The sequence below is a fragment of the Lichenostomus cassidix genome, chromosome 1Aa (genome assembly GCF_008360975.1).
Source record: "Lichenostomus cassidix isolate B80296 chromosome 1Aa, HeHo_3.0, whole genome shotgun sequence".
NCBI classification, from domain to species: domain Eukaryota; kingdom Metazoa; phylum Chordata; class Aves; order Passeriformes; family Meliphagidae; genus Lichenostomus; species Lichenostomus cassidix.
In genome coordinates, this window is record NC_139480.1 from 5,337,434 (window position 1) to 5,351,851 (window position 14,418).

Genomic DNA, 14,418 nt, shown 5'->3' on the forward strand with positions numbered 1-14,418 from the left:
TCACCAGCATGGGAATGAGTGAATGTTTAGGTGGTGCTTTTCTTGAAAATGAGTAGTCCTCAGAAACACAAAAAATGTGGTACTGTTTCTTCAGAAATTAATGGAGTTTCTTTGGATAATAAATGTAAACGACTGCATTCAATTAGAATAAATAAGAAAACAAAGCTTTCTCTGACTTTCCCTTTAGAGTGAACTTTTTTTATGGATAAACTCTCCTTTAGAACTGAATTTAATTCCAACCTTCTATTGATGAAGTAATACTGTTATGAAACTCTCTTCTGCGCTGTTTTCACAGGGATAACATGTTGGGTTTTTTCTCAGGAGAGCAACAGCTTATTTCAGTGCACTCTGTGGTGCTTTGTTTGGATACACACACACCTGTACATGGATTTGTAGATGCTTGTGCCTATGCAAGCAGATAAGCACTTCTAAACAAAGGCTCCAGGGGAGTTACATGCCCAGAATCAGGACACTTAATTGGTTTTTGTGTCTATAAAAATCTCCTGCCAGCTGTTATGGCAAAAAGTTGCCTTCCTATTTTGTCAGCTCTCCCAGCCTTTGTAATAGGAAGGGAAAATGAAACAGCGTTATCTCTAGTGAGTACAGCAAATCCTGAATCCAGACCAGCATCAGGCTGTAAAATCAGCCTGTGTTGGTGCAGTTCATACACAGGCTAAAAGGGTGCTCCTCCATGCCTTTAGATTAAATATGTATGGGATTGCTCTGGCATCTGAAGCATTTTCTCCTTCCCTACTCGCATGTCATCATCTTTAGGTGAATAGCAAAGGGATGAGGGACTGTCATGAGGGACCTTGTATCTCTCCTTCTGTTTAAAAGATATAAGCTCAGTGCATAAAATAGGTGTGTGGTTGACATCTTCCAAATCATGTGCCTGAATGTACTTTAATAAATACAAATATCAGAAATGGAAGATTTATTTCACCATTTACATAACTGAATAATTATTCCCTTTAGCTGTTTTTCCCCTTATTTCCCTCTAAGACTTTGGAGCTTTTATTTTCATTCTAAGGGGTATGGTATAGATCACTTTTTTAAAGCTTCAGGGGTTCCTTACTTTGCTACAGCAACTCTTTAATTTTTGAAGTGGTAGAAGCCATCTGTCTCAACAGATCATGTTCTTTTACACTGAATGACGAACCAGTATTACAGTTGATTTATACTTAAAACAGTCTTGGAAAGGAGGGAATTCCATAAAGCTGCCAATTTTTGTGTCTTCTATTAAGTTCCTAGTGTTCTGCTCTGTAGATTGCTAGGGTGGTGTCTGTACCTCCCAGATGGGAAAGTAGGGCACAGATAAAAAAATAGTTTTCTCAATGTCAAGAAGAAAGACATTGAGAGGAATTAACTGAATATCTCCACCTAGTCCCTCACCAATAATCATCCTATTCCTTGAACTTCTGTGACGGATAGAAAACCAGAGGTAAATATTTGAAGAGTCTATTAAAAGACAGATATGGATATGGAGCCACTAGTTTTCTTTTGTCTCTTTGGAAATGGTTTCCTAAACATTTTACAGTATGCATTCAGCATAAGTTAATTACCCTTAGATTTATTCTGCAGCGCTGCATGAGATGGCATTGGGGCTGTCCAAATGCAGCTGTGGTCCATGCAAAACATGGCCTTCACAACAAAGCACTTATTAAGGACATTACCAAAGTTGTTATTTTCCGGGCTATGTTATGAAGGCAGCCTGAACAATAACCTTTTCATGAGGCTTCATAAGGACCCCTTGGTGTTCACTGTATGACCTGTCACCAAAAGAATGGAGCTGAAAGACAGGCAGTGTCAGCTTTGGCTCCTCAGTCTGCTGTGGCACTGGAACAGTTAATTGCTTTTCTCCTCTCCACCAAATCTGACCCCTGACTCTGCCAAATGGAATGAAAGAAACAGATTGGGGTGTGCAAGTAGCTCTTTTTGAACATGTCTGGCAAATACAAGGAGCTTTTCTTCTCTTTCATTCTTTCCGTTGGGTGAGGAAGGGCAAGCCCTGCCCCAGACTACAGAAGTGCTCTCGCTCTGCCAATGCTGCAGAACGAAGAAACCTTCCCTCTTGCCAATAAAGAGAAATTCAGCAGAGGACGTAAATGTTTGGCTCATATGGTGTTTAAAGTGAACTACAAACACCTTAAAAACAATTAGGCTGATGGGAGTTTGGGGATGCCTGTCTCTTCAGAGAGGCTGGAAAGCATTTCTCTCATAATGAAGTATGTCGTAATAGTGATTTTCTGCTAGGTGAATAGACACAAAACACATCTTTGTTCGTGAGGCTTTTTATTGCAGCAGTTGTCGTGAGCCAAACCTGAAAGTACTTGAAAATCCATTAAAAACACAATCAGGATTAAAAAAAAAAATGCCATCTCTTGAAAGTTTGTCTCTGCAGACTGTAAAAGTGAGAAGTCGATAAGTATGAGACACATTTATGCAATTTAAGATTAATGATTAACTGTTAAAGTGCAGGCTTTGTACAATCAGCAAGGAAACAAAGCCCTTCAATCTCTGCAGCTGCTGGATGAAGCCAACCTCTAAGTTACTGCGTGTGATAAGATGTGCTGAATCCCAGCCCAGTTGGCCATTGACCTGACATGAATCAGCGACTGCTGTCTCCAGGGTGTTTTGGTTACAGTTCCCAATTCCCAAGAGGTAATTGTCAGCTGGATTTATGCCTGTTTGTGACTGCTTTTCCTCTGCTTCTGTACAAGCACCAGTGCACAACTTAGGGAATTTCTTAGACATGAGACCTCAAATTTCTTGTCTCCCAAATTATGTATTTCACAAAGAGAAAATGGACTAGCTTTAAATACTCCTAATAATACTTGGACTTACTTACACGAGCCTAGGAGTAAGATCTTTAATTTTATTATTTTCCATCAGAATTACTGAATTCAGACAGAATTTTTGCACACATCCAGGACACGAACAAGTGCTCAAGTTCCCAAGTTAAAGCAGCATCTTGCCAACTTTAAAACATTTGGCTGGTCAGCAGGAAAGAAAAAGCTGCTTGTAAAGCACAGGAATGCATTTTCAATTAGTCACTCCATTGCTTAAAAGGCGAGTCATTAGGGACTAGGAGGAAAGGCAGGGGGGTGGCAAGGTTGGTGGGGAGGGACAGCATGAGACAATCTGGAGAAGAGCCTTTATCAGCCCCCAACAGCAGCCCTGGAGTTGGAGGCCACTCTTTAAAAGCTGAGCTTTTGTTTAACAACAGGCTCCCCAGGGAGAGTGAGGTTTTCCTGGTAAAAGACCAAGATTTCTTTCAAATAACTTAATATTGCTTTGTATGAAAGAGCAACGGAAAAATATGTATTGGGAAGATGCTAGAAGGTTATTTATTTCTCTATTATTGGCTGATAATCAGGCTGCTGGGCACCCTGACTAAAAGGTTGTGCTCTGGAAGACCTTCCTTGGCTCCTAAAATCTTTTGAATGAGATAACACCCTTGAAAGAAGATTAAATAACGAACCCAAACTGCTTACTATACTTGGTTTATTATCCTGCCCAACACTATGAAGTTCTCAGTCCAATAGAATTCTAGTAAAGAAATAGCTGGGGTGTGGGGGAATCTCATGACATAAAATCATCTTTCTAATGCTCAGTAGCCATAACTGCTTTTGCTTTTTTAAATGCTTTGTCCTGTACTTGACCTTCAAATGTTTGTAGCTAGCTGATCTGGAACGTTTTTGACTCCACAGCTGTCTAAACTAAGGATGATGACATTGCTTAGAGATCCTTTTGTGTATGTGTTTATACAGGAATGCTGTTTTCAAATGTATATATATATTTACTTTAACATGACTCAAAAATCTTGGAAAGCTTGTACTTCTTTATCTTATTAGCTGAGAACTGATAAGTTTCACTGGGGGAACATGTTATGGCATGAAAGACCCACATCATGCAATAGGCTGGATTTCAGCAGGTAGAGAAAATTTCTGGGGCTGCTGCCTTCTGGCTAACTGTAATAAATTTGCTTAAGTAATATTTCACAGATGTGCTGGCGGTTTCCTGGCAAACAAGCTGAAGATCCTAGGAAATTTCTTTACGCAAAGCATAAAGATAAAAGTTTCGAAGACAAAGTCCTCAACCTCAACAGAAAAAAACATTTAGCTAAAAGCTGGGATAGAGTCCACTATCTAAGAGCACAAGAGTTAAAATAATTTTACAGTGAGTTTCTGTTTCTGTTTTATTTGTTTTCTCCTACTATAGCTACATGCTGTCTGAAACACGTGAGGCTGTTTTGGAAAATCCATTGCCTGTCGCAAGTTCCTCAGTGCTAAACTTGATCTCGTAGTTTTATTTTTAGAAGGCTTATAGCTGCTTTCCTCAGCGCTGTAAGAAAAAGCTGGCAAAATGCCAGCAAGGTCCTGCAAAATGGAGACATGGCTTACTTTTCATACACAAAAATTTAAGATGAAAAAATAGAAATAACTACAATAAGTGCAAAAGGCAAAGGAATAAGTATATTTACTCCTACAGTATAGTTTTCATGTGGATATGTTGGCGGAAATAATGGAGTGTTTTCTGTGGGTAGAAAGTGAAAAATGTATCTATGGAAAGTATAAGATGCACTTGTTAGAGATAAAATTCTCGAAATAGACATAGTTTGTGGAATTTTGGGATGAGCAGAGTGAGACCCTGAGCATCTTGGTGCAGTGGGGTACAAACACAGAGCATCTGCCTCCTTCTCACCTTGACCTGCCACAGTGGAGGATGTGACAAGGAAACAAACCTGGCTTGTCAATATGTCAGGATAGGTCAGGGTATTTTGATTTTTGTTTTCTTTGCAGGCTAAGTTTAAAGCCTTTCTCAATTTGAGCCTGGTCATTGATATGTTTGCACAATATGAAATATTCAGTGAGAAGTTTACATGGGAAAATAGGTGAATGTAGCTCTAAAACCAGCAAATGTGACAATAAGATAGAGAGGAAAGAGAAAAGGCAGTGTGCTGTAACCACTGATGTCCCCCCCAGCCTCAAACAAGGGATTAACCTCTATAACAGTGGTTTACAAGCTTTTGGGAGGAAAAAAAAAAGAGACACTGACCAATGTCTATTTGCTTCCCGTGCCCTTCCATGCTAAAAAAAATGAAAGTTTCCTCAGTTCCGCAAAGAAACAACTGAATTTAATTTTCCATCACAAGCATCTTGCCTGACTCCTGTTGTTAAATAAATACAGGGCCCAAAGTTTCCAGAGTTGGTTACAAGCCTTATCTCTGCAGAATTGCTCAGAAATATATGTGTGTATCAGGTGAGAAACACTCTGTGCCCCACTGGTGTCAAAAGGGAGGTGGAACACCTGTAACCCCAATTGCCCTCCACTCTCCTGCCCCAGATCTGCACCTGCAATCTCACCATCAGCTGTCTCCCATGTCTTCATCCTCCCTACACCCTTCTGAGACAATGCAAAACTGTTGGAAGCATTGCCTAGGGGAGGATGTAAAATTCCAAAGTCTGAACTTGAGGCCTGACTTGATGAACTGATCAACGGACAGGGCTGAGCCAGGAGCTTCACCTGGCCCAGGCAGGGCTCTCCCTGCTCTCCCAGGCAGGAGATGACTCCTGGAGGGGTCAGCGATGCTCTGCCCTTTCAGCAAAGGCATTTTGTATCTGGGTAGTTTAAAACTGGTTGTTGCTGTCTGACCACTATCTGGCTGCTGCCTGGCAGGCAGAATGGTCACATTCTCTTTTTTTGGGCAGTGGGAAGCCTCAGTGTCACCTTCTGGCAAGGGCAGGACTGTGCTGCCTTTGTGCAGCCAGCAAGGGGGGCTCAGGCTGCCCAAACCCAGCCTGCAGGGAGCCTGAAATGGTTTAGGCACAACTCGAGTTTTGTCTCACCAAAGAAGGAGGCAGTGGAAGTCTTAAGACAGCCTTGAAAGTTTATTATGTCTTATAATATTCTTTATTATGTTTCCATGAGTGTGTCACACAGTAGCAGATCTCCCAAATCTCTCCGTGGCCATCACATTACTGCTTCTTTTTAACACACAAGGGCTGATCTTAACTCTTCTTTTTTTCTTTTTTTTTTTTCTTTTTCTATTTCTTTTTGAGAGAGAGAGAACTTGTGGCAGAGGGAAACTAGGAGCATATGTCTGTGATATAAATATCAAAGTGGAAGTATCTGCCAATTGGGGTAGTTTGGTTCTGGCTGAACACTTCATAAGGTACTGTTTTGCTTTTTTCCACCTCAAAGAATTTTAATTCGGGAATTTCCAGAAATTCTAATGAATCAGTGGAGCTCAAGGAGAAGTTACAGTCACCTGCAGGATGAATGGGAAATATTTAGAAGGAAAAAAATGCAAGAGAAATATTTAAATTGAGGGAAATCAATGTCAAAAATGTAACAGAAACACAGAAGAAGCCAATCATCTCAATTTTCCTAAGTAAACACACACTAACAGCAGTTACACAACTTTTCAGATCAACATAGGAATCTGGAGGATGCTTTACCATTTATTTTTTAAGTAGTAAAAAAAATAAATGGATTTAATGGATCTATATAGACACCTTTCCCCTTTCAAACACCCAGAGGGTTACATTTGGCTCTGCATGATTAGACTTTTTATTATTCTACCATAATAGCAGCCTTGCTTTAGATCAGAGTATTTTCAGGCACAGCTTCAGTGCATAAGTCTATCAGTTCTGATAGATTTAAAGAATAGAGGGGGGAGAGAGATTATTCTGCATTCTAAAGGTTGTGAACTGTTTTTAATGCCTGTCTGTCTCTCCATATGGGGGTGAGGGACAAGGGGAGGAGGGAAGGGTGGGAGAGGAGTTGCTTTAGAAAGTCCCTCCTTTAAAAGTGTCAAACTCCAACCTGCACAGAACAGGGAAAAGACCACCAGCAACCCTCAGAAAATCATATAAAAACAAACCTCAAAGGTAGAAGAAAATACCCAAAAGGAGAAGACTGCAGCTTGCAGTAATCTGTAAATGATTGCTGGCAAAGACTAGAGGCTTCGAGCTTGAGCTGTGTTTGTTCCAAAAGAAAGCCAAGAAGGACGGTGTTAATAAAGAGAGATTTAACTGAGGGCTGTGCTTGGAATAAAGTGGACTACAAAAAGGTCAAATTTGATCAGTTGGAGCAGATTACAAGGGCTTTAAAAGGTAGTGGCGAAGAAATGAAACTGGGACTGTGAAGCAATATAGCACAAGATTGATTTTGGGGGTGGAGAGAAGCTGGGACAAGTGCTTATCAGCTTGAGAAGGAGGAAGAGCTGTGCTGGGTTTGTTGTCATTCCCACACTGAGTAGAGTACTTGCTGCTTTTGTGGTTAGCCTTCCCTGCCGTGGGTTTTTTTTTTTTTTATTTTTTAATTTTTAATATACATATTTTATTATTGTTATTACTACAATGGTGTCTATAATCTCTGACTTGGATCCTCTGAAAAGCTGGAAAGTTTTAAGGTAGGCCTATGTTTTCTTCTGTTTGGTACAGGCATTTTGGGTTTAGCCCTAAATTAACTGGAGCTTGAGTTATAATCGAAATGCGAGCCCTGGGCTTAAGTGAAAAAGGAGTCTCTGGTAATTAGAGCCCTTTTAAGATACAGCAAAAACCTTTGAGCAGATGTTTAGAGAGACCCGAGAGAGAATTTTTAAATATACTTCTCAGTGTTACAGTGCAGTGAGGATTTTTTTTTCTTACTTCTTTTTAAGGAGAGATTGCTCTGTAAATTCAAGTTAATAGTAAAGGCTCACACCAGTTGCAACTGCAGCATTAACTCTCTGCTTTCCTTGCTGTGCTCTGCATGGGAATGAGTGGGAAACTCCAGAGAAGCAAAAAAAACCAGCATGAAAGTTGATCAAGAAGTGGAAAATAGACTAGAGGGAAGGAAGAGGGACTAAAATGCTTGTTTCATGTTGTTGTTGAAACTTCCACACTTTGTTGTCTCTCTTAAGGCAAGTGTTTGGCACTTAAAAGTTGCTACTTTTTTACCCTCAGCACTGGTGGATTTTTTTAATTTGCATAGTGAAAAATGGTAATTTGAACTGCTAAAAATTATACGGAGGAAAAAAAATCCCCATTAATGCTTGCTGCAGATATTAAAGATCCACATTGTTAAACGTCCGTGTTTGATGCTGCTCTAAGTGCCTGGTGTTGCCTTGCTGAGAGACCAGACATATAAAAGTTTGCAGATGGTTTGCAGAAACTTCACTGAGACATTAGAAACATATGGGAGTGTAGATGGCAAAATTATAAAATCACTTAAATATAGTTGCATAGATACCCCTCAGCTTTTTTGCAAATCATGAAGCTGTACCTAATTTTTTTTTTTTTGTTATTAAATTACAAGGATTGGGGGCTATGAATTGTGATATTATTATGATGCATGCGCAATAATGTTTTAAAGTATACTTTAGCTTCTTTATACAATTTTTAGAGAACTTATTTTGTTCTGAACTGAAAGAGGAAAAACAACATTTCAGAGTCAAAATATAAAGTCTACTTACATGACTGAGGTTTTTTCCTTCATTGAACTTTCTATTTTAGTAGTTTGAAAGTCTCTGACCATTTTCTGAACCTCTGTGTAGGACTGTGAACTGAGATCCTCTATCCTCGCCTGTGGTATGAGACTTGGCACAGCAGACTTATTGCAAGTTTATTTTATTTCATTTTTCAAGTCGTTTAGGACTGTCAGCACAGAATGATGAGTTTCTCTCTGCCTTCCCAAAGTTCGGTGTGGATGTTTCCTGGGAGGGATGGAGGAGTGCAGGGCTGGCAGTGGCAGCAGGGCTGGGGGTTCACCCTGCACCAGGGCTGGGGTGACTTCTGTGCCTCACCACCAACACATTCCAGGGAAATGCTTTTGCAGAGTCTCATTTGTGTTGTCTTACAGCCTGAGTGCTCCAGGAGAGCTATTCTAGGAATTATTCTAAGTTTTATCTAGCTCTGTGAGACTATTTCTGATTGCTCTGTGGGACAAGTCAGGTGATGCCAGGTTTGTGCTGAGTTGAAGGATGACACAGAGGACTTGAAAGTCAGGAAGATTTAAGGAGGAGACAGTGTTGCCCTCTCGAAGAATCCTGTTTTCCTTAAAAAATCATGTTTACATGCCTATAAAATAAATATCTCCCAGACACTTTTTCCCTACACAGCATGCCTGAAGTTTCCCAACTCTGTGTGTGAATCTGGAAGTTGCAGCTCTATGGACACAGAGTAGGTGAAAGATGTGATTATGTCTGGACATTTCTGTGCAGTTTCTGTGTGTGATTAGAGCAGCAGCTCTGCACAGATGTGACATTGTGCAGCTCCACTGCAGGACACAGAAGGTTAAGAGGTGGGAAAAGGCAATATGTAATATGAGTGGAATGATCACTGAAAGAAAAAAAAGAACTAAAAGTCATCACATAGCTCATATGGTTTGTGACTTATTAAACTGCAATGCCATTTATACCTTTTCTTATAAATTTTAGTTCCCCTTCTGCAGGCCAATTTCCAACCTGTTTGACACCTCTGAGGTTCCTGGTTTTAGTGTCTCCCCTCCATGAATCAAAGAAGCCTGTAGCTAATATCTGTAAGAAATAGAGGAATTTTTCTGTGTGTTTCTTTTAGGTGCACAAACCAATTCTTTCAGACTCAAATGAGTTGATAGAGCAATTGCCACCACCAGCTCTAAACTAGTGTCCTACACTGGTGAATTCTCAATTTTGTTTACTTTCTGCACCCCCTCTAATTTATTCTGTGACTCCATCACTGTTTGAGACTTGATTAGCCAGGAAAAGACTGAAGGCTGCAGATCCTGTGGAGGCAGCAGGTGGGAATATTTACATTAATGATTCCCAGGGGCTCAGAGCAGCCTTGGTGCTGATATCCCCCAAGTCAGCTGAGCTCTGGCTCCTCTGTCCTGCTCTCCAGACCTCTGGAACAAAGGTAATAATGAAGGGAAGAGTACAATATGACAACAGACAAGGCTGTGGCTGGTGGTGAAGCCTAAAGGGAGGGAGAGGTGGTGTTGAAGCACCACAGAGGATTTTGCTGGGCTTCACCCAGCTGAGGTGGGAGACCTAGCAGAGGTATTAAATGAATGGCAATATGATGTGTGTATATATAATATTACATCAGGCCTCCCTATTTGGTTGTGTCTGTCTGGAGCAGGACAGTGAGAGCTGCAATAATTTCTGATAAGTCTCAGCTTCCTCTGGGTGCAAGACCCCTAAACACAGTTTAATGTGCATTTTCTTTCACTGGATTTATTCATAGTGATCTGAATACCAAAGTTACTGGAAAGAGAATGCATGGATTTTTTTTTTTTCTTCCTGTTGTCTCCTTGGGGATAAACTCCCAACATCAGATCTATGCTGAGACATTAACACACCACTGCCTGATTTCCCTGCTCATAGTGTGACTGCAATAAGCACCATGTCCTGTTGTATTCCTTGGAGCCAGGAGAGATTGGCAAAACTTCAAGCCTTCAAAAAAAGAAAAAATCCTTCAGAGCCTTCCCAGCAAACAGTGTCTGCTTGCCCAGCCCTCTGCAGACACAGAAATCTCATTTACCATCTTCAAAATGAGATGGGAGTTGGGGTGGAGAACCCCCTAGTGCAAAAGAGAGACCAAAATCAGCTGCCTCGATTCCAGAAAAGTCTCTTATCCCTGCTTAGAACTTCTGGGATGTGGTTTTGTTCCTCATATGTGACAGGGAAACAGTTTCTGAAGCAACCTGTGCTCTGGGCCCCTACAGCAGCAAAAGCAGAGCAATAGCCTGGCAAGGAGACACACAAAGGAGGAAAAAAAAATTAATTCCTCAAGGCCACATCTCCTCTGTTGCTTTTTAGCCTTAATTTGGCTCTGACAAGGCTAAATCCAGCACTATAAATCACGAGTTACCTATACAGGGAAGACCTTGTACCCCTTTGCATTCCTGTCTGAAGAAATATGTGACCTTTCTGAGGCACAGTTGCAAGGAAAAAAATTGCAAAGTCAGTTTCAACTTGCCTTTGCAACCTCAAGGTGAAATCCAAGCAAAGAGTAGGAGTTTTCACTCGGAGGAGTGGTCAGCTCCCAGCCTGGGAAGCAGGGAATCTTGGTGTCTGCTCTGCATGTAAATGATTGGAATTTCACAAGTCCTATTGAACCGACCAGTCCAACTTGGCTGCTAGAGTTGGGAACATCTTGTTTGCAACACGTCATGTGTCAGGCGGATGTACCAATTCAAATGTTCTCTCCAAAATGTCTTTTTCCACCACACCAACACCATCCAAACAGCCTGCTAATGGTTTGGCTTTTCAGGAAAAGAAAAAGTGTTTTTCACGGTTAGCAAATCAGCCCAGGAGGAGCAATTTTGGCATTGCTGGTGTGTGTGTTATGAGCTGTTTTGGGAAAATAGTCCTATCCCTACATCCACCTCTGTGAGTGCCTGGGAATTGAGGTGGGTTAAATAGCTTCAAAATGTTCAACTGGGGAAGGGGAGAGGAAAGTAAACAGAGCAACTCAAATTTGTGGGCACAGAACAATAAATTGAGCAAAGCTTGAGATACGGCATTCTATATTGTATTCAGTGTCTGAACCGACTGGTTAATGCATCCCAACACATAACTGCTTAGAAAAAGGACTCAAAAAAACAACATTTCACATGTGCTTTACTCTGAGGACCTGAACAATGTCCTCTTCATCCAATACTCAAAAAACAAAAGAAAACAAGCCCTGAAAGTTTGGCCCAGGGATATAATGCTGGACTCCATCGCCACCATGAAATACAGAAAATGGAATTTCAAATGTCAGTGGAGAATACAAATTCCCTCATAATTGCCACAATATGCTTGGTTTAAAAGAAAAATAAATAAGCGTGGAAAGAGGGTGTGTGTATCTTGTAATAACTAAAAACACATTTGAGAAATGGTTTTCCAGTTTGCCAATCCAAAAATACAGATGGTGTCAGAGATGGCATTGAAAGGGGTGTTAGAGAGGGTTACACACATCCCAAGTCCTGACACAGATCAGAATCACCAGGGGGATGGCGGCTGTTGCCAAGCTCTGATAAGCTAAATATGAGCAGCAAAACACAGAGTGGATTCTTCTGCTTTCAGTTTGAATGTGCAACTCTACAGTCACTCAAGTGAATAATACTGGGATGAAAAATTAGGGCCAGCTGTATTGAAGTATAAATTTTTAATTTTTTTTTAATTATTTTTATTTGTGCTTTCTTTGCACTTTGTAGAGGACAATATGGGCAGTTTTTCTTAAGCTTTTGTTGGATTTTGGTTGGTTGGATTTTTAGGTTTTGTTAGTATTTTTTTTTCTTGAAAAGGCAGGATCTATGGGATGATGCAAGAAGTAAAGATAACAGAAGACAGCAGATTAGAATGTAACACACTCCTGCATCCATTGTTGATGGCTGAGAAAGTCATCTAGTCCTCCTCTAAGCCTGTGCAGATTTATTCTTGCATCTTTATTTTCCCCTGATTAAAATTCACTATCACTCTTTTCAATAAGAGGTTATTCTCCACCATTTTGCTAAAAACAATCCACTTTTCATATCAAGCTTGTGTACAAGCTTATTACATCTTGTTCATTTGGACATGAGTTGTTAAACCTTCCAGGTGCTTTATGGAGGATTTAAACATCCAATTCAAATGAATGATCTCTTACAAAGAGCTTTACTTACTGCTGCTGCCATGTTCCTTTGCCTAATTATTTATATTACCCTAACTCCTAAAAAGTGATATAAAATTACTGCATCAGCAGCACAGCTGTCCCACCAGAGTCTGTGACAGTGAGGTGTAGTAACTCCCTGTCAGCCACCAGTGATCTGCAGTTCAGAGACTTGTGCCAGCAGCTGTGGCTTTTCCTTGATGGTTTCTTCCTCCATGAATTTTTCTGACTGGTTTTTCAGTTTTGAGTCCAGAACATCTTGCAGCAAAGGAATTCTGTGGTTTGCCACACTGGTTGCTGTTACTACCAAAGCAATGCACTGGAAGGGCTCTTTTGCATGTAAATTTGTCCTGCATCCATGTTTGGGGATTTTTAAGCCTTTTGTAGTTCTGCATTTAGTGGAATTGAAATAAGGAAGGATGTTACACAGGTAACTGGGCAGTGCCAGCCTTACATTGTCCTTGACAGATGAGGTTATAATTTCATGCTTTTCCCAGGCTTTCTGTGTTAGTTTGGAAGTGTTAGTTAATCTCTGTGTGCCCCAGTTCCCAGAGGTAAAATGGACCTGTTAATACCTGTCTTGTTTACTTTAGCTATAAGATTTTCATGGCTATAGAGATGAACAACTCTTTTCTATAAAACCTACAGCACTGGAGGCTCAGCCTTGGGCTGGGGTTTTCATCACCTGCCCTCATAGCAATAATTTATTTAACAGAAACTAGAATTTAATTATTTTGAGGGCAAATAATTCCTTGCTTGTTCACTAAAACCCTTTCTTCATTATTTCGGCCTTTGCAAGATGGCACCAAGGACAAGCCACCCAAATTCCTTGGTGTTTTTTTCAAGGAGTTGTTAGGCTTTGCTTGTTTGAAGAGAGATTCATTAAAGATCTCTTGCACCCCTGCTAGTCTCAAGATACTGTACCAAGGAGGGAGAAAAGGAAACCAGAAAGATTTGTAGTCTTTGTTGCTAAGATTTTCCTTTGCTTGACCTGTGCAAGTCATGAATTCCTTATCTCTTAGGAAAATACTCTAACTATTCCCGATGGACATTCTCTGGTGGGTATCACTGTCTCCCAACAAACCTGTTTAAACTTCAGGAGCTCTAATACTTCTGAAAAATGCTCTGTGGCACTAAAAAACCCTTATCATAACCTAAGTGTTACCATCCAGCTTTTTTTACATGAGCAGCTGAACGTTCTTCTACTGATTATACTCTAATTTTCCTTAATTAAAAAAGCCCTAAACCTAATCTCATATTAATTGCATTTTTATATAACTTTCTCAGGTTGTTTTTTTTTTTTTCCTTTGGCTGTGTTTGTTTCCTCACGTTTCATCACAAGTGAAAGAAAGTCTTCTTTTTATTTTTAACTCATCTGGGTAAGTCTATGCATTCCTGGAATATAGAGGAATGTTGTGATTATTCATTATATTGGTGTTGAGTTGATCCCAACCTGGTATTAGGGGACCACTTGGTTACTGAGCACCTGTTGACCTGCAGACACTGACTTTTTTGTTTCACTTCATTTGGTTTTTACAACTGAGTTTTAAAAGTGAAGATTTTCTAAAGGTAGAAATATTGGGAGGCTCCAGTGATTATCACAGTAGTGCTCTATTTTGTGGAATGGATGGATTTCAGATTATTGGAAAAATTTTTCATGTCAGTTGTGCTGGATTTTTTTTTTTTTTCTTTTCCAGATATCAAGTTAAATTGCCTGTAGCCAGTTATCTTCTAGAAACACTGTGTATAGATAATTTTTATCTGTTAAAGAATTAATGTACTTGTTCAGGTAATTTTGCAATATCTTCAGTAGTAG

At 40.1% G+C, this 14,418-nt stretch overlaps 1 protein-coding gene across 2 annotated transcripts in view; it reads left to right on the plus strand.

Annotated features, from left to right (window-relative positions):
* The window catches only part of CELF2 (CUGBP Elav-like family member 2), a 543,197-nt gene that overhangs the window by 160,800 nt on the left and 367,979 nt on the right, over positions 1-14,418 (plus strand). Inside the window, exon 1 of one of the 2 annotated variants that reach the window (XM_085082595.1) lies at positions 6,888-7,417. The exons of the other annotated variant lie outside the window; for it this stretch is intronic. Within the exon in view, the coding sequence (XP_084938721.1) occupies positions 7,365-7,417 (53 nt within the window). The 5' untranslated portion in view covers positions 6,888-7,364. Of the gene's footprint in view, positions 1-6,887; positions 7,418-14,418 lie in introns of those variants that run through there. 2 annotated transcript variants of the gene reach the window in all.